Source organism: Balaenoptera acutorostrata, chromosome 6, assembly GCF_949987535.1.
Source record: "Balaenoptera acutorostrata chromosome 6, mBalAcu1.1, whole genome shotgun sequence".
Classification (NCBI taxonomy): Eukaryota; Metazoa; Chordata; class Mammalia; order Artiodactyla; family Balaenopteridae; genus Balaenoptera; species Balaenoptera acutorostrata.
Genome location: NC_080069.1, coordinates 61,935,648 through 61,961,500, shown reverse-complemented (window position 1 = coordinate 61,961,500; position 25,853 = coordinate 61,935,648). Strand labels below are relative to the sequence as shown.

Sequence of the window (25,853 nt, the reverse complement as noted above, 5' to 3'; positions counted from 1 at the left end):
TAGAATAAGCCTATGAGGTAGGTACAACTACTGTCAATTTTTCTCTGGGGAAACTGAGGAACACAAACTTTTCCAAGGACAAACAGCAATCTAGTAGAGGCAGAATTCAAATGTAGATAGGCTGGTTGCAGAACCCCTGCTCTTAAAAGCTGCACAGTATGTAAATTCCTCCTAGAATGTAGGGGCCATACTGCCCACTCAAGACATGCTGTTATTACTATCTTAAGTTGAAAGCTGATTCTAACACCATGAATGTGAATCTATCCTCCAGATATACTATTAATAGACTGATGATTATTTTGAAAGCCAGTGAAATGTACCAAACAGCTAATTAAAACTATCCTTGTATTTGCTTGATAAATTCAAACTTTAATACAAAAAGCTTTTTAGAAGGAAAGAATGCCTTTCCACATTGATTTCCTTCATTCCTGGAGTGGTACCTGAAAGCAGATTTCTCTAATATGTAGACTTGTTATTATGTATTGGACTGAAGGGCAAGGCTCCCTGAATAAAGCATGAATGAACTAGCTCAGTAAGTCATCAATAAGTTGTTGGCATTATATACTAGTGTGGTGTCAGCAGATTCCACAGAGAACCCTAGGAAGATAACAGAAGAATGAAGTCTTTGGTTCGAATGGACATGCAGGTTGGGGTGAGCTGGTAATGCTTTCTGATTTTCTTTAGGCACACTCTGTATCTCACTGATAAGTCACCTAAATGAGATATAATTTTATAGTAAAGTTTTATTTTTTTCATTGCACATAATTATCTGTGCAAACTTAGCAAAAGTTTAAAGTTTAGATAATTACAAGAAAATGACAGGATGAAATCTGCTTCAATTGAAACAAATGTGTCTTCTATTTTTAATAAGACTTATGCAAGTGCTATTTTAGAGGGTGGCAATTTGACTATCGAATGGTTTTAAAAGGGGCACAAGCTTCACAAATGATGATATGCACAGAATAGATACTTTTCTAAGCTTTCAATTACATCAAGTGGTTTTTGGTATTGCATTCATTTATGTATTGCTGAATAAAATGTTTTGTTTACCACAAAAGAATGCCATTTAAATACTTTCATAAACAGGCTTTCTTTCTTTACTTCTTTCTCCCTGCAAAAAATAGCAACGAAACTCAATCCTAAAAACAACAGAATCATGGAAATTTCAAGTGTTCTAATAAAGTTTTAAAGGGCTTGTGGAAGAGGTTAGAATATTAAAAAAAAGAATTTGTAGCAACTGTTTAGAAAATAACTGTTTTTAGATCTATAAGAAAGGAATGTAGAACTTGCATTTGCTATAAAGCTCATATAGAAATTGGTCGTAATTCTCTTCTTACATATTTAAGAAATTTCTGGATAAAATTATTTTGTTGATATTTAATCCACTATCATCTTGTGACCTGAACTATTTGAGATAACCATTACATTATAATAATTTTGAAACATTCTAGCTTTTTTCATATCAAGTTAAGAACAAAGATGGAATGCTCTGCCTATGAATACAGCTTTTGTTACAACCCTGAAAGCATAACTTTTCTCTAAAAAAAATTATATAACTGGGTCAAGAATAGTGACTTATTACAAATCTGATAACAATTATATGACATACCTGAAAACAACAATGAAAGGTTTTAGTAAGCTTTATTTATCCACCTTGCCCACAAAAAAAGACACTAAGAAGCAAGGTGTTGAAAGGGCATGACTGGAACTTACAGCCCACCTTACAGAAACACTTCTAAATAAGAAAAAGATAGAATTAAATGTTTTAGGTATTAGTAGTAAATAATTCTTTAAAATTTATCCATACTTCAAAACATTTTCCTCATAAATGTGCTTAGAGAAAAATCAAAAACAGTAATCTAGAATTTTTAAGCAATCTATCTTTCATCTGTTAGACATTATTCCTATTTAATAAACTATTATTAGTGCTGAAACATCATTACATTTGAATTTTGTTTCATTCTTTAGCACTAATACACTAATATTAATAAGTCTAGTTTCGGACTTCCCTGGTGGTGCAGTGGTTAAGAATCCGCCTGCCAATGCAGGAGACACGGGTTCAAGCCCTGGTCTGGGAAGATCCCACATGCCACGGAGCAACTAAGCCCGTGCGCCACAACTACTGAAGCCCACGTGCCTAGAGCCCGTGCTCCGCAACAAGAGAAGCCACCACAAAGAGAAGCCTGACACTGCAACGAAGGGTAGCCCAGCTCGCTGCAACTGGAGAAAGCCCACGCACAGCAACAAAGATCCAACACAGCCAAAAATAAATTAATTAATTAATTAAAAAATAATAATAATAAGTCTAGTTTCTAAATAAACACCACTGTCATCTAAGTGCTACAGTCTATGACTTTCCCATTAACTGCTTTTATCTCCTTACCCGCATCTCTGGTGTAGAAGATGGGGATGAGGAAAGCGTGATGCCCAAAGAGGTGGGCACCGTTGGTTCTTCGATGGCACCTCTTGCAATCATCAATTTGACTCTATTTCCACACTGTCTGAGGACCTGGGCTACTTGCTCACTGCTCATTCCTGCTAGATCTGTGTCACCAATCTTTAGAATGTGGTCTCCACTGCATAATCGCCCATGCTGAGTAAAAAGGGATTGATTAGTCAGATTGTTGTTGTTATTATTATTTACTTCATCAGAGAAATCCCTCATTTAGAGGGAACGGGAGTAATAACAAAAAAAGAGCTATTACATGAATTACCAATCACGGTACATTAAACGTGGTTGTAATGTTAACTGTCTTCTGAAGCATCCTAACTTCATTAAATGTGATATAAGTAAATGAAATTCATAAATATTCTTTAAATCAATAGTTGATATGAGCTTTTCAATTTGATGTCTACCCACTCGATGCAAGAAAGCGCTAGTCTTTCTGTGAATTTTTTGAGGGATACAATAAAGAGAAAATGTCACTAAGGAAAGATGAAGTATAACTCACTTCACAAATATATATAACTCAAAATACAGTACCAACCACAAAAAAGCACTGAGTTAATACCACAATTTTCTGCCTTGCCATTTCAATTATAAACATCCCTAAAAAACTCATTTGCAGATGAAATCTTTGTGAGACTTAAATTCAGATAAACCCGGGAAGTGAACAGCAGTCTGGTAAGCCTCCATACAGGCACTGTCCACTAGAACTTTCTGCAGTGATGAAATGTTCTGCATTGTCCAATATGGAAGCTACAAGCAACATATTGCTCTAGAGCACGTGAAATATAGCTCGTCTAATGGAGGAACTGGGGTGGTAATTTTATTTAATTTTAATTAATTCAAATTTGAATTTAAAAAGTGATATGTGGCCAGTACCTACAGTATTAGACAGTGCAGCTCTATACACAAGGTAAAGCTGATTTATCACAAGCCTGTCAATTAAGAGAAATTTCACTGGATACTGCATGATACTGGCTAATGTTTAAAAGGAAGAAAACGCACATACGATTGAGTTACTCTCAATAATTGATAAGGTTACCTCTATTGATAAGGCTGCCCATAAATCTGCCTTTCATTTGCCAATATGAAAAATATTTGATGCATGTGACTTAAGTTCAGATACACATGCAAAAGCAAACAGCTTTATATACAAAACATTATAACCAAGGCAAAAGAGACACTAGAACTTGTCAAATTAAAACGTACATCATAATTAGTAACTTTACAATTTTCTCACATACGCTCCAACAACTTTACATAGCATAAATGGCAGTGCTTTAATGAACTACTCTAAGAGATAACAACAGGTTGTACTTCATATACAAAGATGACACCAGTGACCCATCACTGAAGGGACAAGATGAATCTTGTTTTTCTCCCCTCAGTAATGAAGTATTCTTTTTTCCATAATACCTTGTGGCTATAAAACAGATGAGTAGGCTTATAAACGTGATTTACAATCATAAAATAAAGGATATATACCTCTACAATGATCAAAACCACAACCTGGGCTTTAGTCTGTGATTCTAAAGAGTCTTAAGATCACTGTCTGTAACTGTAACTGAAAATCAAGGTCTCTCTTGAAATGTATTTCTCCCCAGGTCTAAGAAAAACATTTTACATACAAGCTCAGCAAAATAGAAGATTCTGACATTGTCTAAAGCCAAAGTCTCTTCTTTCTAACAGAAATGTAAAAGATGAAGGTGTATTTTTGATAAAACATAAAAAATCTGCTGGAGTGGCTTACCTGATCAGCTACTCCTCCAGGCAGGATGGTTTTCACGATCACGCCAGTTGCTTTTCCTCCTACAATGCCAAATCCCAGACCAGAGCCGTCATTTACCAATTCAATAGTCTCCACGTGCTGCCAGTGAACCTGAAAACAAAGCCCCCATATGAATTTGTAAACATTTTATGAAAAACTAAGATTTTTATTACAGTTGACATCTCTATGAATATTATTTTGTGATTAGTATTAAATAACTAAGTGCAGACATAATAATGAGCTTTAACAGGGTCCCTTTTATTTAGTACACTTCTCTTTCAACATGTTGTTACTGCTACTAACATAGCCATTCTTGAAATTATCAATACATCATTATAGTGACTGCATTTAACCAGGTAAAGAGAGATTTGCAAGATCCTCTGTGGAACTTAAAAAAAAAAAGGGATGATCAAGGAAAAACTGTTAGCTATTAAGAACTTCTGCATAAACCCTATTGCACAAGATTCCAAATGAAATGACCTCTTAAAGTCACTGACACCTGTCAGTGACTTTACAAAGCAAAATCAAGATTTTATCTGCTTACCAATAGAGTCAAATTTTTTTTTCCTTTTTTCTTTTTTTTAAAGAGCTCGTACTCTGATAAGATCAATAAGATTGGTTGGTTTTTTTTTTTAATTTATTTTTTGGCTGCACAGCACGGCATGAGGGATTTTATTTCCCAGACCAGGGATCGAACCCGGGCCCTTGGCAGGGGAAGTGCGAAGTCTTAACCAGTGGACCGCCAGGGAAGTCCCTAGAGTAAACTTTTTTAAGGGACTAAATTTTTTTTTTTTTTTTTTTAAGGAATGATGTCAAGTAAAAAGGCTACATAAAGAAAGGTAACAATCCCATTCACCATTGCAACAAAAAGAATAAAATACCTAGGAATAAACCTACCTAAGGAGGTAAAAGACCTGTGCTCAGAAAACTATAAGACACAGATGAAAGAAATCAAAGATGACACAAACAGATGGAGAGATATACCATGTTCTTGGATTGGAAGAATCAATATTGTGAAAATGACTATACTACGCAAAGCAATCTACAGATTCAATGCAATCCCTATCAAATTACCAATGGCATCTTTTACAGAACTAGAACAAAAACTCTTAAAATTTGTATGTAGACACAAAAGACCCCGAACAGCCAAAGCAATCTTGAGGGAAAAAAATGGAGCTGGAGGAATCAGACTCCCTGACTTCAGAATATACTACAAAGCTACAGTAATCAAGACAACATGGGGCTTCCCTGATGGCGCAGTGGTTGAGAATCTGCCTGCCAATCCAGGGGACAAGGGTTCGAGCCCTGGTCTGGGAAGATCCCACATGCTGCGGAGCAACTAGGCCCGTGAGCCACAACTGCTGAGCCTGCGTGTCTGGAGCCTATGCTCCGCAACAAGAGAGGCCGCAATAGTGAGTGGCCCCCACTTGCCGCAACTAGAGAAAGCCCTCACACAGAAACGAAGACCCAACACAGCCATAAATAAATAAATAAATAAATAAATAAATAAATAAAATTAAAAAAAAAAAAAAAGACAATATGGTACTGGCACAAAAACAGAAATATAGATCAATGGAACAGGATAGAAAGCCCAGAGATAAACCACGCACCTATGGTCAACTAATCTACGACAAAGGAGGCAAGGATATACAATGGAGAAAAGACAGTCTCTTCAGTAAGTGGTGCTGGGAAAACTGGACAGCCACATGTAAAAGAATGAAATTAGAACACTCCCTAACACCATACACAAAAGTAAACTCAAAATGGATTAAAGACCTAAATGTAAGACTGGACACTATAAAACTCTTAGAGGAAAACACAGGAAGAACACTCTTTGACATAAATCACAGCAAGATCCTTTTTGACCCACCTCCTAGAGGAATGGAAATAAAAACAAAATAAACAAATGGAACAGAATGAAACTTAAAAGCTTTTGCACAGCAAGGGAAACTATAAACAAGATGAAAAGACAACCCTCAGAATGGGAGAAAATATTTGCAAATGAATCAACGGACAAAGGATTGATCTCCAAAACATATAAACAGCTCATGCAGCTCAGTATTAAAACAACAAACAACCCAATCCAAAAATGGGAAGAAGACATAAATAGACATTTCTCCAAAGAAGACATACAGATGGCCAAGAAGCACATGAAAAGCTGCTCAATGTCACTAATTATTAGAGAAATGCAAATCAAAACTACAATGAGGTATCACCTCACACCGGTCAGAATGGGCATATCAGAAAATGTACAAACAACAAATGCTGGAGAGGGTGTGGAGAAAAGGGAACCCTCCTGCACTGTTGGTGGGAATGTAAATTGATACAACCACTATGGAGAACAGTATGCAGGTTCCTTAAAAAACTAAAAATAGAATTACCATATGACCCAGCAATCCCACTACTGGGCATATACCCAGAGGAAACCATAACTCAGAAAGACACATGCACCTCAATGTTCACTGCAGCACTATTTACAATAGCCAGGACATGGAAGCAACCTAAATGCCCATCGACCGACGAATGGATAAAGAAGATGTGGTATGTACATACAATGGAATATTACTCAGCCATTAAAAGGAATGAAATTGGGTCATTGGTAGAGGCAAGGATGGACCTAGGGACTGTCATACAGAGTGAAGTAAGTCAGAAAGAGAAGAACAAATATCGTATATTAACGCATATATGTGGAATCTAGAAAAATGGTACAGATGAACCAGTTTGCAAGGCAGAAATAGAGACACAGATGTAGAGAACAAATGTATGGACACCAACAGGGAAAGCGTGGCGGGGGGGGGGGTGGTGGTGGGATGAACTGGGAGATTGGGATTGACATGTATACACTAATATGTATAAAATAGATAACTAATAAGAACCTGCTGTATAAAGAAAAATAATAAAATTTTTTTAAAAAAATTTTTTAGAAGCCATAAACTTAATCATAATTACATAAAAAATATTCCAGGCCACAGAGAGATACAACAAAAAGGGAAAAACCCAAGAAGTACAAAGAATCTACAGGAAGTGCGAACCCATACAAAACCTTAAAGAACTAGAAAAATACGTTCTGTTCTTCTTGAAAATCTGATGTACTCACCGGATTAGAGTGAGCTGAAATTGTGCTGGCCGCAGATGGAGAACGGGAAACTATGGGGCTGATGAGCTGAGGCAATGAGCCTCTGGCAATAACCAGCTTGACAGTATCTTTGGCTTTCTGCAGGATGCTGATGGCCTGCTGATGTGTAATTGTCTGATCAAGTGCCTGTCCGTTAATAGCAAGGATCTGATCAGTTTCCTTCAATCTTCCATCTCTAAGAATGAAAAAGGGGGTAAAAGATAACTAACAGCTCTCAAAAAAATGACAGCTTCTTTGGCATGCATTTTCAGGTTATTTTTAATTCTATTTTCTCATGTCCACACTATGAAAGCTTTTTCCTGCAGCTGCACTTCTATAAATATTTTTTCTATTTCTTTAATTTAGTATGTATATGAGATGGTGTTTACTATTGTGCCCAATCATTATGCTGTACACCTTAAACTTACATACTGCTGTATGTCAATTATGTCAAAATAAAAATGGAAGGGAAAATATATATGCTTTGGCTCCAGTTGACCTACCCCTAATCAACCCCTCCCAGTTAAAAGCGCCTTCTTTTCAGCTACCCACTCAACCTATACATTGTATTTTAGATGTTCCTATCCTCTACAAATGAAAGCAAAGATGTATATATTTACTTGTTGCTTTGAGTATATTAGTAAAATATTGCTCAAATTATCATAGGCCATTTGTATACTTTTCTACAAAGTAATTTTAAAATCTAATCAAAAAGAGCCCATTTATAATAGCAATGAGAGTACTGTCCTAGTCAAATTTTTCTTTCCTTACTAAAAAATGATTAAGTTACGACTATATTTAAAAGTAACTCTCCTTTCAAAGGACTTTCTTTTTATCATAGCAATGTTAAGAATTTAATGATTTCTAAAAACTAGCTAATAACAGATTGTATTGTTTTTTGTCTGTTTTTGTTCATTTTTGTTCCTTGAAATTCTCCCAAGGTGAGCAGTACCTTCTGAATGCGGTATCAAAAACAGAAAAGAGGGCTTCCCTGGTGGCGCAGTGGTTAAGAATCTGCCTGCCAGGCAGGGGACACAGGTTCGAGCCCTGGTCTGGGAGGATCCCACATGCCGCGGAACAACTAAGCCCGTGCGCCACAACTACTGAGCCTGCGCGTCTGGAGCCTGTGCTCCGCAACGGGAGAGGCCGCGACAGTGAGAGGCCTGGGCACCGCGATGAAGAGTGGCCTCGGCTCACCGCAACTGGAGAAAGCTCTCGCACAGAAACGAAGACCCAACACAGCCAAATATAAATTAATTAATTAATTAATTAAAAAAAAAAAAAACCCAGAAAAGACACAGTAACAGTCTCACCTGTGGGCCACACTGCCCTCCTGGATCTCCTGCACAAATATCCCCAGTTCTCCCCGGTTTTCACTCCTCAGTCCCACAACACTGAACCCAAGGCCTCCACATGGAGGTTTGAGGAGCTCAAAAACTTCTATTTGGCGACCCTGTTCAGGAAAAAAAGCAAGAAATACAATTAAATGCAAATCACTGCACTTGCAATCATCTTATTAGTGGCATTAATCTGTTCTTTAAGAAAAAAAGAAATTAAAAATATTTTTTTCCAAGATAAACTTTATCACTTATCACCTACAATGAGACATTTTATTTATCCTGAAGAATATTTCTGAAACATAACATATAATGCTCAGTTTAAAATATGATAATTAAAAAAAGGAATAGAAAAATCTCAGAACCACCTAAACCCACATAAATTCTAATCTTTGTCATTCCAATTTTTTCAGATATTATAAATGTCTTCATAATATATACTTAAAATATACTTGATATATATTTAATGTATATATTTAACTAACATAATGTAAATATATATAAGTATTCTTCAAATTATCCAGGACCTGATTACATTCTTAAGATATTATACATTCTGTCGTTAACTATCAGGAAGAAATGCTCTTACCTGGGCCATATTTTTGATCAGTTGATCAAATTCATCACAAGCAGGTTTCCCATTGATGTGTGCAGTACCCAATCCTGTAAGAACTTCCAGATTCCCATTATTTGGGGATAATAAAAATGATTCATTTTGCAGAGTAGGAATTACAGCTGGGCTGAGATGTGGAATGTGGGCACATTCAACATTTGAAATTGTGGGAGTTGCAATGTTTACCTAAGAGTAATATGGAGACTATTAACAACTTTGTCATTCCATAAACTATTTCATAGGAATCATCCCAAGAGAGGTAATAATGAAGTACCTATGAAATTTCAAAATGTCCATACCCTTTTATTCTGCAACTCTATTTCAAGAAATTTATTTCAAGGAGAAAAATTAGAAAAATACACAAAGATGTAAATGCAAGGATGTTCAACACAGCACTATTTTTTAGGTGGAAAACGTTTTCAAAACTAATTAAGTGAAAAGAATCAGGTTCAACTTCAAGGTACTCATTAAAACACACACAAAAACACATCCATACATATGTTTTTAAGTGAAAAAGCCTAGTTATTGAACAATAACAGTAAGTATAGTACAATTCAATGTACACTCAAAAAATGTTTACATGTGTATTAAACATCTGGAAGAATATATACCAAACCACCAACAGAACACTAGTTGTCCCAAAGAGATGGGATTCCAGAAGGCCATTAACTTACCATATTGCTTGAATTTTTATAACAACCTCTGCAGTAAAGAATTTGGTCTTTCCCAAAAAGAAGCCTGGGCTTTGTCCTTACCTCATAGGAAGTAACTTCTAAACCCTTGGAATTTCCCAGATGATAGAAGTGTCTCTGTTATTCACGGTGGGCCCCAAGGCCACATGATATCCTCTCAAATTCTTAAACTAAGTCATCTCACATGGGCAATCAATCATGCCTATGAAATGATGTCCCAATAAAAACTCTGAACACCAGGCTCAGGTGAGCTTCCTGGGTTGGCAATACTCCATGTATACTGTCACACATCGAGTTTGGGAAGGGAACACTTCCTGAGGAAAATGGAAGCTTCACATCTGGAATCCTCTCAGACTCTGTGCTATGTGTCTCTTTCTTAGGTTAACTTTCGACCTGTATCCTTTCCCTATAATAGACCATAACCATGAGTCTTAACAGCTTTCAGTAGGTTCTATAGGTCCTTCTAATGAATTATTGAACCTGAGGGTGGTTTGGGGAACCTCCTGAATGTGCAGTTGGAATCAGAAGTGAGGATGGTATTGTGTGGACTCTTCCTTCCAACTTTGTATTTGGAGCTTAACTCCTTGCTGTTGGTGTCACAAGTCTAGGGAAGAGCTGCCAGTCTGGAGGACTATGCCCTCAAACCTCACAGTATGGTTAACTCCAGGTACAATGATATTAATAAACAACAACAAAATATTCTATAATTACTTGTATGTGCCTGTTATACAGAGCTAAATAATCTAATAATAATAAATAATAATATATTTATTAAATATTAATATATTTATAGAATATCTTATATAAAATCATATTGACATTAATATAGTAATATTAAATAATAATAAATGTAAATAATAAATATTACATTAAAGCTAAGCAATCATTAAAACAGTGCAAAGAGTCAATCCTAATTTTGTATTTCTATAGGGTGTCTGGAATGTAACTTTTAATTTACAATTAATCGTAAGAAAAGTTATATCAATGACACTTTTGGATCACTCTCTAAGCTCATCTCCCAGCACTCTGTCCTTCACTCACATAGCTCCAGCTATACTAACCACTTTACTGTTCCTCCAACTGCCAAGCTGCTCTCTCTAGCAGCCAAGTACGTCCTCCCCCAAGTATCTACGTGCTTACATTTTTAGTTCATCCAAGTGCACTCAACATCACCTCAGAGAAGGCCTCCCTGACAACCCTAAGACTGCATCCCACCATTACGCTCCATGAGCTGACCCTGCCCTGTTTTTCTTCATGGTGCTTATTATTGCCTGGCAGGCACCCTGCTGTCATGGAGCTCCCATCCCAATCTGCAGAGACAGACTAGAATGCAGAATTCTCCAGTGGAGGAATCTGACTATTTTATTCTCTATTATATCCTCATCCTCTAGGAGAGTGTCTTGCACGGAGTTGGCATTCAATATACATCTGCAGAATAAATGTTTATCCATTCTTAAGGACCCACTCTGATCTAATCTGCCCAATGACCCTCCAAGAATCACTATTACCATTTTACAGATGACAAAATTACACAGTCACACACCTAGTAAGTAGATTATGACCTAGATTTTTTCATCATGGTGCTACTGTCATCTTCGTATTATACACATAGCAAACAATCATTTAGATATCATTTCTGGGAATGAGACATTAGTAAATGTCTTCCATTGACAGAAGCAATCAAAATATTTCACAATTTATGTCACCAGTCCATGCTTAAGTTTGCCACCTGTCCTGAAAAATAAAACAGGAAACTCAGTAACTTACCAAAGTTACCAATAATTCACCATTTTATTGGCTATCTACAACCACAGATGTAAAAGAGATCAATGTATTTGAGGAAGAGGCTTTTGGGAATCCTTTCAAATGCTTATTTTAAAATCTACAGCAGGCATGATCAATTATTATTTTTTCAAAAGTAAGCTTCTTATGTCAAACCTGATTTTTTTTTAAACCTGAGCATGACAACTTCAATAAAATCTGCCAGCAGAAGATACACTGTTCAGGTTGAAGCAGATGGCATCATGAAATCTGTGACAGGCTGAGGATCCCACACACCAGGACCTAATGCCTATGGTATGTCTGCACAGGGAAAAAATATTTGGAGTTTTGCTACAGTGAGCCAGGATGAACAAATCACATTATAAGCACAAAGAGTCTGTCTGTGTGAAGTTAACTGGTGAAACAGAAGCTCTGACACTATGCAAGACAAGGTGTGAAGGCATTGCAAGAGTAAAGTTATATATGCATATAAATCTGTATGATATTGAATATCAATTGTCTTCTACAAATCTGTTAAAGGTTAACCAATGACAATGACTCCTCCTATCTCCTCCCAGCCACTGAGGTCTACATAAACGTAAAAGCAAAGAGATCACATATGTAAAAACTAAAATTTAATTATACCATCATACAAAAGGCTTGTTTTTAAATTTGAAAATTTATACCCATAGGAAAAAGCACAAAGGCACCTTGTGATTCTGCCATAGCTTTATTAAAATGGCTTTCTGAACTATAATCTCTTTGAAGAACAAGAATGAATCTTCTTTGCCATGATAGGTCTGTTCATAACAGACATAGTATAAATGTTTAATAAAAAGAACTTGACTCCCATCTTGGCTTATAGAATATAAAATAAACAGAAGAAAACACAACTATCTGGTGATTTTTATATACAGGTAAACAATCTGTATAATTTATGGAAGTTGCTAGTAAATGAGCAAGAGTCACCAAATAATTTTCTGTTTTCTGTTTTGCTTCTGGCTATTTCAGTCTAAAAAGGTCTTTTATGTTCTTAGTAAATAAACATGCATTAATTTATGGATTCTAATTAGTGCTAACACTAAAACATAAATAAAAACTATGTAAGGTATTCAATTAAAAAGTTATCAAATTCTTTGTGAAAGGATAATATGAAACACCATCTCAGTATTTAGAAGGACAGGAGGAGCTCTATTAAAAGATGTAGTCAGAACCAGCAAAAGGTTCACTTACTCTAAAAGGTCAGATAAAGCAAAAATCATAACAAAGGACAAATATACAACTTAAGCACATTATTTTAACTTAAAACACACGTACAGTTATTCACAAATATCTTGATATATGGGAGCTCCCACCCTCTTTCTTATATAAACCACATTCATATAATATGGACTTTTTTTTCAAATTTAGCCTCTTTACAAGGTGAAGGCAAGAATCTGGACACTTGAGAAACAATTTCAGGATAGAAACCTTCTAGATTTTTATGATATTTTTCTTCAATGTTTCAGTTTCCTCTACACAACCAACTCACCAACAACTGTTTTATCAATTCATCTATGTAGTCTTTCAAATGAATTTAAATAAGTTTTCACAGAAAAATATCTTTTGTCATAAATTTTATACTACATAATAAAGCCACACAAATATAAAAATATTATGACTGGCATAACTAGCTCTAAAATGACTTTTTAATAAATATACACTTACAGAAGCAAAGAGACAAGAAAATATCTGAGTAAACAAGTGTTTAGTGCTCCAGGCATCAGTCAATATGCACTACAGGAGAAAAGGACAGCATCTTTTTATGTAGCAAGCAACTTATCTGGACGTGTACTAAGAGAGCTGCCTCTTCTATAAGAGCATCCCAAGAAAACAAAAATTATCTTTAGTTCTATGTACAATTAAGCTCACCCTGTGGAAATAACTGTATCAGAATAACCCTTCCACTGAGATCATTGGAAAATTTGCATAAAAAGCTGTTTAAAAAAAAACTTTAAAAGATCAAAAGGAAACCATCACTTCTGCCATATTCTATTCATTAGAACTAAATCAGTAATCCCAGCCCATACTCAAGAAGGTATCACACAGGAGCACAAATACCAGAAAGTAGGGATTATTGGTGTCCAGCCTCCAGGCTGTCTATGATAGCACATCACAGTAAAGCAGCTGAAAGCCAAGACAGAGGGAAGATCTTAAAAGCCACCAGAGCAAAAACGGACCTTATATTCAAAGAATAAAGCTGACATTTGACTTCTCAAGTGAATCACTGAAAGACAGAAGAGAACTTAAAAATTAAAAAAACTGACAACCTGACATTTTCAGCCCCCCACATACATACTCAACACACAAAGTATTGTCTCAGTTTTGTACAAAAGAAATACCAAAATAAATTCTTACGCAAAAAGAAAATGATCCCTGATGGAATTTCCCTAATGCAGAAAAAACTGAAGAGCACAAAAAAGGGTTTAAAAATGTGAGTAAATCAACAGAAATTGTTTACAACACATAATCTAAAACTTCTGAAGTTTTAAATTCATGTCGAATTAAACTACATGAATAATTACACAACATATAGGAGGAGGGTAAATGGGGTGGAAAGGTATTAAGTTCCTTGCATTTTCCATGAAGCAGTGAAAGTACTAATTAAAGTAGAATCATATAAGTTAAGGATATATATATATCTGACGAAGGACTCATACCTAGAATATATAATGAAAATTCAAAACTCAGGAATTTAAAAAATCCAATTAAAAACAAACAAAAGACACAGACATTTCACCGAAGAGGATACATGGATGGCAAATAAGAACATAAAGGTGTTCAGCATCTTATCCATTAGAGAAATGCAAATTAGAAGCACAGAAAGATATCACTATATACCTAACAGAATAACTAAACAACAGCACATGCTGGTGAGGATGTGGAGAAAACGAAACGCTCATACACTGCTGGTAGGAATGTAGAACAGTAGAGCCCCTCCGGAAAACAGTTTGGCTGTTTCTGAAAAAAAAACCCTCAGTGCATATTTGCCATATGACCCAGCAATTGCACTCCTGCGCACTTATTACAGAGAAATGAAAACATATGTCCACACAAAAACATATACATAATTGCTCATAGGAGCTTCACCTATAAGAGTAAAAAACTGGAAACAAACAAAATGTCCCCCAGTAAGTACATCCATACCCAGAGTAATACTCAACAATGAGAAGGAGCAAAATATTAAGATACACAGAAACTTGGAGGGATTATGCTGAGTGAAAAAAAACAATTTTAAGCAGTCACATACATTATGATTATATTTTTATAAGAGTCTTGAATTGATTAAATTATAGAGATGGAAAAGGGTGCCAGGGTTAGGGATGGTGTGGAGTACGGTGCTGGATATGAATATAAAGGGGTAGCAGAAGGGAGGTCTTTGTGGTGGTGAATAGATCAGTATTTAGATGGTGGTGGTAGTTATACAAATCTATACAAGTGGGAAAAAATGACACAAATTGAAAAAATTAACACACACTGTACCAGTATCAGTTTTGTGGTATGATATTTTACTGGAATTAAGATGTAACCATTGGAGGAAATTTGGTGAAGTATACATGGGACTATACATATACTATATTGAAAACTTCCTGTGAATCTATACTTAATTCAAAATAATTTTTTAAGTTAATTCAAATAGGTTAAGAATACTGACTATAATCTTTAGGGTGACCAATAAAAGAATAATAAAATGAAGTATAAATAACATGCTAATAGAAGAAGAAGATAATATTAACAAGTTAACTAATACAAAAAAGGCAAAAATGAATAAATAAGAAAATTAAAATGTCAAATTTAAATTTATCAATAATTACATTAAATATGAAGGGGTTAAATACTCAAAGTAAAAGACTAAAATTGTCAGATTGGAAAACACAGTAAAATCCAAATGTATACTGTTAACCACAGACATAGATTAATAATAAAAAAAGAGATACAGAAAAGATGAAAGTAGAAAGATGGAAAAAAGATACACAACACTTACATTAACCAAAAGAAGCCTAATACAGCTAAACTTATATCAGACAAGTAGATTTTAAGAAGCATCTCTGGAGATAAAAAGGGACAATTCATAGAGATAAAGGATCAATTCAACAGAAAGAAAAACAATCTTAGTAATCTAAAAAGATAATCTCTAAACAGGTAGGGCAGGCACTTCCCTGGTGGTCCAGGGGTAAAGAATGCACCTGACAATGCAGGGGACGTGGGTTTGATACCTGCTCAGGGAACTAAGATCCCACATGATGCGGGGCAACTAAGCCTGCACGCCACAACTAGAGAAGAGAAAAACCCACACGCCACAGCTAGACAGAAGCCTGTGCAACACAACTAGAGGGAGGCCCGCACACCACAACGAAGAGCCCGTGTGCCGCAACTAAGACCCAATGCAGCCAAACAAATAAATAAATAAATAATAAATCTTTAAAAAAAGAAAAAAAAAAAACCAGGTAGGGCAAAAGGACTCAGAATCCAAATAAGAAATAGGCAAATCCACAATCATAATCAGAGTTTATAACAAATCTCTCTCAGTAACTTGACAGAATGAAAAAAAATCAATAAGGATACAGAAGATCTGAACAACATTCTAAATAAAGTTGACCTAATTGACAAATATAGAACATTGCACTCAACAACTGCTGAATGCTGAATTCTTTCCAAATACAAAGGAAATATTTATCTAAATAGACTATAGGTAGTTCAAAAAGCCAGTGTCAACAAAACCCAAAGAATAGATGACCTCTGATTACAGTAAATTAAGCTCGAAATCAGTAACAGAAAGGTAACAAGAAAGCTAAAATGTTAGTCAATTAAGCGATACATTTCCAAATAAAGCATGGGTCAAAGCAATTATATTAAAAATTAAACATTTTGAATTAAATGATGATGAAGATACAACATACCAAAATTGTGGGATGCAGCGAAAGCCATGCTTAGAAAGAAATTCATAGACTTAAATGGATATATTAGAAAAAGATGAAAGATTAAAAATCAATGAGCTGAGCATCTGTATCAAAAAGCTAAAATAAAACAGTATACCAAATCCGAAAAAAGGAAGAAAATAACATAGGTTAGACCAGAATTCAGGAAAATTTTTTAAAAATACAATAAAGAAATTCAAGAAAGCCAAAAGTTGGACTTTTAGAAGAAAAAGGATTAACAAAATAGATAAACTGCCAGGAATGTTTCAGAAATTGGACTTTATTATAAATTTTTAAAATTTTCTGGTCATCAAAAGATACAATTATGGGAGTCAAAAAGCAAAACACAAAGCAGAAAAAGACAGCTGTAATACATATGTCCAACAAAAACACTGTATTCAGAATATATAAAAAAACCCTTGTCAGTCAATGAGAAAAGGACTGACAAAACAATAGAAAAGTGGGCAAAAAACTTAAACAGAAACTCCACAAAGGAGGATATTCAAATAACCAACAAGCATATGAGAAGATACTCAACATCATCAGTCGTCAGGAAAATGCAAATTAAAACAATAATGTGATACTACAAGTACCGCTAGAGTGGCTAAAATTGGGGGGGGGGGGAGGGGGAAAGAAAATTAAAGTTAGTGGTACCAAGTATAAGCAATGATATGGACAACGAGAATTTTCATACATTATAGTGAGAGCACAGACCTACAACTGCTTTGGGAAACAGTTGGGCAGAATCTACAAATGCTGAATATATACCTTAAGACCCAGAAATCTCACTCGTAAGTAAATATCCAAGAGAAATGCACACTTGTGAACATCAAAAGACACGTTAGAACATTCATGGAAATTTTATTTATAATACAGCCAAAAACTGGGGAAAAACCACAAAACTATAGTCAACAAAAGAAAGGAAAATATATTCTAGTACATTCATGCAACGAAAAATGAAAAGAACAACAGCTACATACAACAACAAAAAAGAATCTCACAGACACAAAGCGAAGACAAAGAAGCCAGGTACAAAAGCATATATACTCAGATTGCATTATATAAAATTCAAATACTTGTCTATGGGATGAAAGTCAAAATAGTGTATGATCTGACTTATATGTGGCATCTAAAAAAGCCAAACTCATAGAAACAAAGAGTAGATTGGTGGTTGCCAGGGGTTGGGAGAAATGGGGAGATGCTGGTTAAAGGATACAAACTTCCAGTTATAACATGAAAAAATTCCAGGTATCTAACGTACAGCATGGTGACGATAGTTAACAATATTGTATTATATACTTGAAAGCTGCTAAGAGAATAGATTTTAAAAAGTCTTCACCTAACACACACATAAAGGGTTAATTACGTGAGGGGACAGATGTATTAACTAGCCTTACTGTGGTAAATACGGGTAGCAAATATTTCAAATATCACGTTGTACATCTTAAACTTACACAATATTATATGTCAACTATAACTCAAATAGGCTGGAAAAAATAGTGATTCCTTTGGGGTATTTAGGACTGACTGAGGGGACACAGAGATTATGATGGAGTGCTGGTAACTTTCTATACCTTGATTTATGGGGAAGGTTATGTGTACATTCAATTTGTAAAAAATCCTTGAGCCATATAATCTTCCCTTGATTGTATGTTTTTTCCCAATATTTTTTAAAGTTTACAAAGTAAGTGATACAATCAGAGCAGAGAACCTGGGGTACTCCAATGAATGATATAAACATACACTTCTCTTAAAGAAAGCGGTAGTAGGAATAGTCTCTATCTATGTATCAAGCTATATCTTCTCTGACAGAAACTGAATTTAAAGTTCAATTACCAAGCATTCACCTTAAGTGAAGGAAAATATAGAAATGGATGTCTGAAGATGAAGCTTAGTCTATTACTGTGATAGATTACCCTCCACAGGCTTGATATGGATTCAACTGGCTAATTCCCATTGCCAGAATAAATCTTTTAACAAGTGCTCAAGTCAAGATTAATCCTCAGCAAATGTGTTTTGACCTCTGTAGCGCATCTAGATCTTTCTTCCTTAAAGATTATAAATTTTTAAAACTTGTATCATTTAATTGCACACCAAATTAGAAGAAAAAATTAATCATTATGCTGTCTTATACTTTTACACTAAAGTAGTTTGACCCACCCTGGTACAAGGCTGATATAATTGTAAGATTTTTTAAATTATAAATTGTTTTTCATCTTTTTTCAAAAGAAAAAAGATACCTATTCTTTAAAAAGATACCTATTCTTTACCTATTCTTTAAAATTAATGTAATGCCAAACATACTCAACAAGATCAACATCTTAATATTTTGATCGTATACATGTGGTTTATGCACTTAAGCTTAATCCAATAGAAAACTTTTCAAATACGTAGATTCACTTAACAAAAATTGCTACAAAATACTGAAATATTAACTTCTTAGGTTTTATCTATCCCTTCTGTGTTGTTAACTGAAAAGGAAGTTAACATTATTAGCCCTATTTTCATGGCTAACATCACTCTTTCCAGAAGTACTTGTATTATTGTCTACAAAAATGACTGCTTAGGATCAAACTGAATTTCCCAAAGCATTTCTGTATAGATTATCCAAACCTAATTTGTGGCCCTGTTATTTTGCCTTATTCTGAATTCAGAGTACAGCAATGAGAATAAAACAACCCAAATGCTTATGTACATTTGATGAATACTATATTTCTATCACTTAAAAGCTAAAATATGTATTATCTTGAATTAAGCAAGAAAAATGACCACTGCTTTTGCAACCCTAGTTTTGGTAGATTTTAAACAAATTTATAAACATATATTGCTAGTTCACTTTCCCAACTTTTTGTTTGTTTGTTACTCCCTCAACATAATGAAAAATAAGAAGCAAGGCACTCTCTGGGGAATCTGCCATAACAGGTGCACCTCATAGAAATGCAGACTGTTTTTTTTGTTTTTTAATCTGCACCTTGTCTTTTCTTCTTGTACAGCAAGAAAAGTGCTTATTTTCTTGTGAATTTACAAAAATGCTGTAAAACACTCTCTGGAACTGATCCCAAATATGAAATGCAAAGAGGGACAGGATGCTGAGAGTATTCAATGAAATACAGCACCTAAAATGGTAGCAATAACAGGAAAAAAAATCTTATACATAATAGAGCTCCATTTCAAGTTTGGAACCAAGAGATGCCTCTTTTTCCATAAATCATTCAGTGAAATACTGAGTAGAGCACAACTCCGATGCATTATTGAACAGGCAAACCCCCTTGCGCAGTAATTGATGGTGGCACTCTGATTTAATGATCCTCATTTTTAAAGCTAATTAAAGAAATTGAGTTGCATGTTCAAAGCATATTAGCTTAATGTGACCAGACTATTTTGGACATAAAGTAGCTCACAGTTCCTGAGCTAAACAAGATACAAAATGCAACAGCAAGTTATAAGGGCGGGGTGGGGGGTTCAGATGAAACAAGCATAATTTTACATTTTCTATGCGACCTATCTTTAGTTCATTCAAATACTTATTCAGCACCTGAAATGTCCCAGACATTGGGCTCTAGGTGATGGGATGGTAATTAAAGAGGTGTCTGTGGTAGACTGTGAAAAAAAGGTAACAAATTATTTTCAGCTCCTCTCAGCAAGAACAAGTCTATTTCCCCACCTTTGAATCAAATAAAAACGTTCTTGATGAAGTAGTAAAAATTATTAATTTTATTCGATATTGACTCTTGCATGCACATCCTTTTAATACTCTGTTAAAAATGGTAAGTAAGTATAAAGTACTTCTGCTATACAAAAAAATACAATTGTCAGAAGAGAAGCACTATTGTTTGAGTTGCAAACTCAACTATGCTATTTTTTTCATGGGCACCATATTACTTGAAAAAAATGACTTAAAACCAAAAATGATTATACAGACTTGGGTATATGGCAGACAATTTCTCAAAAATAAACAAAGTATGCCTGTCACTTCAAGGAAAACAACTGACAGTAATTGTTGCCAGTAGTAAAATTTGAGCTTTCAAGTAAAAATGAGAATTTTGAAAAATTTGCATCTGCCATCCTGAGCTTGACACTTTTCCATAATTTAAAGACTCCATTGATAAGATCAGAATCAATATTAGCAAGTGTCACTTTCTGATACTATATAGTGAAATGCGAAATGTAATTTTTCTATTTTTCAAATTTTCCAGATGACCAACATAAAATTATGCATGGATAATAAAAGTAAAAATTCAAAGCACAAGACAGATTTTACTGTAATAGAGTACAAAATGTTCACCGTTTTGGTTTCAGATTCCACGTTGTAACTAACCTTTAAGAAACTACCAAGAGTTTTGGTGTCCTATGGAACGAGGATATCCACAACCATCTGAAAAGCCTACATATACCCCTCCCCTTTTCCAGCTACGTACTGATACTTGCACGAGGCCAGATTTTCTCATATACTTCAACTAAAACAACAAATTCAAACAGATCAAAGGCAGAAGCAGACATGAGAATCTACTGTCTTCTCCTGAGCCACGTTAAACAGATGTGCAAAAATATGAAACAATGCCACTCTTCTCACTAATTTTTAAAGGTAATCAGTTTATTACTGTTTTTAATGTAATAAGTAAATATTTACAATAGTTCTCAATTTTAATTTCTAACCTGATAAATACTGGTGGAGAAAACCACAAAAACAAAAGCTCTTTGAGGTGCTTAGTAATTTTTAAGAATGTAATGGGGTCATGAGGCCAAACTGAGAGTTGCTGCCTTAGAACATAAAATCTCAATAGGAGGAGGAAGCAATAAGCAGAGAACTGCTATTTATTGAGTGCTTGGTAAGCACTGGGCTTACGCCTTAGGGTTTTAAAATCCATGTTATTTAGTTCCCATTTTACAACTAAAGGAGGAAAAAAAAAGGGGCTCAGTCAAGATAAATATATATTTTTTCGTTTTAAGAAATCAACTCTGGCTTAAGATCATTTACTTATAAACATCAGCGCCAGAATACAAATCTGGACTGTGCCTGTCTCCAAACAAAACAACACTACAATACTGCCAGCACCTGAGATCAGATAATCAAAACGAAGGCCTCTAGATCACCAGGAAATCCTTAAATTATGTTCATTATACTATTTAGGACAGTGAAACAAAAGACAACAGAGCTCTATGATTAAGACCTGGGCTCTGGAGTCAGCCTGCCTGCATTCAAATACTAACTCCCCCACTTAACCTCTCTGTGCCTCCGTTTCCCCAGCTGCAATATGAGGAAAATACTATCCTGTGCTTCACAGTATTGTTATAATGATGAAACAGGTAACTCTACGTGGAATAGCTCCTGGCACACAGCAGGAATTCCATACATGTTAACTGCTATGATGATGATGAATGATGAGTGACACATCTTTTTCAATATGGTTCCTACGAGAAAAATGAGGTGTCTTCAAAGTAACTTCAGTTATTTGGCTAGTTTATTTATGTTAAAAACTTGTTCTCTAGCAAGGAAAGTTAAGTTATTGATGCACAAAAGTTCTAAATATTCAACAACATTCACATACTCATTAATTAAGCAATCATTTATTGAGTTTGAGCAAAGTGTCGTGTTAGGCACAAGGTATTCAAAGATGAACATGGCATGGATTTTATCCCAACAGTAGTAAACGGACTCCAAACAAACCTCCAAACAAATGAATTCTACAACTCCTGTTTACGCTTGTTAAGAACAAATGGCGAGTGGCGCACAGCATATACACCACTAGTCTAGGCATGTGTGTTGATGTGTATTTGCAGAATGTCTTTCCTTTATTTAAATCTCAACACTTCTGTGCTTTCTTAACAAAATTTCCAAGGGAAAAAAATTTACAGAATGTAACTTGACCAAAATAATATTCTTATCAAAGTACGCTGAAATTTTCTACATCAAAGGGGTAAAGGTATCAAAATTAAGTAACTTTATCCTTTTCAAATGCCACCACAAATTTTAGAAATTGAAAATCTAGATAAATGACATGTTAGAATGTTTGCAGTGTTTTTTCTATGTCCCACATTTCCAGAAGATAAAACTGATTCACTGTTCACAGTCTGCTTAGAGAAAAATAAAAATAAAACCTTCTAGACAAGTATAAATATATGGAAATGGGCATATGAAGACTGATGTTACTTTGCCATGCTGTCTCTCCATTCCACTATTACCTTTACCCAGTTCATTTACTTTAAAACCTAGCATAATTATAAACAAAAGCAGAATGAAACTTGTGATTTATATTAAAAAGGCCCTCTGATTAAAATCTGGGGGGAGAATTTAAGGGAAATGGCAAATCTTCATGAATTTGAATTTACAAAAGATTTAGTTTAAATTTATTTCTCTTTAGAAATGCTATTAACTGTTTTTTCAACTTATTTGCTCCTTTAAATTACAGAACTAAGGATTCAGAAACAGTGTAAATTAGAAGTTAAAAAAAAGCATTGGCTTCAGGGTCAGACAGACCTGGATTCTTCCCCTAAATCTACCAATGAATAACTGTGTGGTCCAGATTAAGTTATATAACCTCTCTAAACCCCAATTTCCTCACTGGACAAAATGGGGATAAAACCCATCTCAAAAAGCTAATGGACTGGTTAAACGAGACAAAGTCCATAGCACACAATGGCTTCCTAGAAGTAATTGTTCTTGTTGTTGCTGTTGCTATATTTCAAATGCAAATCAACCTCTATTGTTCTAAATTCTTGGGTTGTAAAGCTGATTTACATTATACCCAGTAAATTTCACATTTTTTCCCTCTTCTCCAAAGACCATTTAACTTTGTCACAAAAACACCATACAATTAGCACCATTTGCTGTTTTAGACACACATGCATGCCCAATAGCAAGATGGTGTTGCATTTTAATCCAGCACTGTATAAAAAGCTTGAACACTGCCTTCTTGCCCAGGATAAAACAAGAATTTTAGTCCCTTCAAAGACTCTATATTTACAAACTTTTAGTTAAAGGAACAAACATTTAAAAGCTGTTATTGTACCAAAAATAAAGTATTTGAAATTCCTACAGTAAATAAACTTTATGGTAAATGTAAAAACATGAGACTCAACTCCTCCTCTCGTAACTTCTCCTAGATAACGTACATTGAAGTCTCAAGAAACAGACACTTTCCTGTTAGGCGGCTGCAATGCTCTCTCATAAAAGCAAAACCATTTCAGGGGTAAGAAAAATAGTTTTTTCACTTTCACAGGCAACATCAACTGGGAAGAATTCCAATCGATTTCTCGAAACTTCCTGTTAATGGGGTTGAGGCGTATCTTCTTTCTCTCCGTTCCTCTTCCCCCATACCCAGTCATAATTTAACCCAGGCATTCTTGGGAGAGAGTAGCCATTTCCCCTTTCCTGACAGCAAGCCTACAGGTGAATTATCTTCATTTCAGTCTCAAATTAGAAACCATCGACAGAAGGGTTATGTTTTCATCTTTTACGTTAAGTAATAAAATGAAGCTGAGGAAATACAGGCATCTCTGCTCTTTGAGACATGAATTACACAAAACAGCATCTTTCTGATAACCAAAGTCAAAACAGAGCAACCAATACTGTTATCAAAATTCTCAACTTTCCAACAATCTAAAAACCATAAATGTAAGAAAGTGTCAGAGGTGCGGATGTTACTGCTTAAAAGCAGCATACCTCAACACTTTGGCCGTGAACTTGATTTATCAGTCCTACAAATACAGAAGAGTGGCTCTCTGGGCAGGCCTCAGAATGGTGGTGTTGCATCCAATACCCTCTGCTTACATCAGATATTTGAAAGTAACCCTCGGAAGTACACACTGACAACCTGTTTCTTTAGGTTCTGTAAAGTGCGCTCCTGTTTTAAGACAGCATGAGAAAAAAAAATACATGGGGTACATTACTTCATGTACTCTTGTGCAGAAAAGCTGTCGCTAAATTAGTGTGTATTCTTAGTGTATTTCATTCTTAGCAAGATGAAATAGTCCTTTGAAGTACAAGTCATGTATTTTACAATTATAATTGAGGGTCTTATCCATCAAAAATGTCATTAAAACCTTTACCTTTGTTTTATGTTGTGTGTTTTTACTACAACCTTTAAAATGTGGAGAAATAAAAATACATAAATAAAATGATTGTTAAAAGACTGTATTTAATAGTGTGGTTAACAGATAAAGTTGATACAACTTCAACTTGACACAATAAAACTTGATATAGAAAGTTGAATGCAAAAGAGCAATGATGATAAAAACCAAACAAACAAACAAAAAAAACCTCAAAAAACAACAAAAAAAAATCTTACCTTAATAAATCCTTTATAATCTGGCTCCAAAGTTTCCTCTCTTGCCAACAGCCTCACGTATTCTACTGCTCTGATAATACAGGTATGTATGTGACTCTGTACCAGGGTTTCTCGACCTCAGCACTGAACACACCCTACACCCCACACTTCTTTGTTTTGAGGGGCTGTATCCTTTACACTGGGGATGTTTAGCAGCATCCCTGGACTCTACCCATCATTACATGCCAGTAGCAATGGCCCCCACAACCCACATGGTGCGACAATCAAAAGTGTCTCCAGATATTGTCCAATGTCCCCTGGAGAGGGAGAATGTAAAATCCCCCCCATTTGAGAACTGCTCTATACTCTTGTAAACACTGTTCCCACTACCTGAAATAACTTCCTCCGTCTCTGCAGAAAACTGCTACTCATTTTTCAAGACCTATTTTACATGTTACTTCCAGTGTGAAGTTTTCCTCTAATCAAAGTTAGTAATTTCTTCCTCTTTCTTCCTCTTATACCACTCACATTCTTGTTTTTCTATTTAATTACATAAGACTATACATGTTCTACCTTTCCATCTAGATGGTGAGAACCTCCACCTTACTTATTCATTGTGTTTTTGATTATTTTAGGTGTTCAACAAGGTTTATTAATAAATGATTATGAGCTTTCTATAAAATAACCATGAGCTCCCATAATGTTCCCATTGCCGAGGGGAAATCTGCTTCATAGAATGATGACTCACGTTGAGCAATACATAATTATCTGGTTCTTTTTTGCCTTTGTCCTGGGAAATGGGAATTAAATTCTATACTAAATTTTAGCAACCCAAGATTCTTGGTATATCTAGTTCTCTAATATTTTTATTTGATCTTTATTTAGATTTACCTTTG

The 25,853-nt window shown here is 35.0% G+C and overlaps 1 protein-coding gene across 13 annotated transcripts in view; it reads right to left on the bottom strand.

Annotated features, from left to right (window-relative positions):
* Positions 1 to 25,853, bottom strand: part of MPDZ (multiple PDZ domain crumbs cell polarity complex component) — a 173,196-nt gene that overhangs the window by 106,449 nt on the left and 40,894 nt on the right. For all 13 annotated transcript variants that reach the window (XR_009008557.1, XM_057547814.1, XM_057547822.1 and 10 more), the window contains exons 4-8: positions 9,256 to 9,465; positions 8,643 to 8,782; positions 7,312 to 7,525; positions 4,197 to 4,325; positions 2,384 to 2,593 (exon numbers count right to left, since the gene is read on the bottom strand). Coding sequence is in view for 12 of the 13 variants with exons in the window: in XM_057547814.1 (XP_057403797.1) it covers positions 2,384 to 2,593; positions 4,197 to 4,325; positions 7,312 to 7,525; positions 8,643 to 8,782; positions 9,256 to 9,465 (903 nt within the window). In the remaining variant the exon portion in view is untranslated. The remainder of the gene's footprint in view (positions 1 to 2,383; positions 2,594 to 4,196; positions 4,326 to 7,311; positions 7,526 to 8,642; positions 8,783 to 9,255; positions 9,466 to 25,853) is intronic.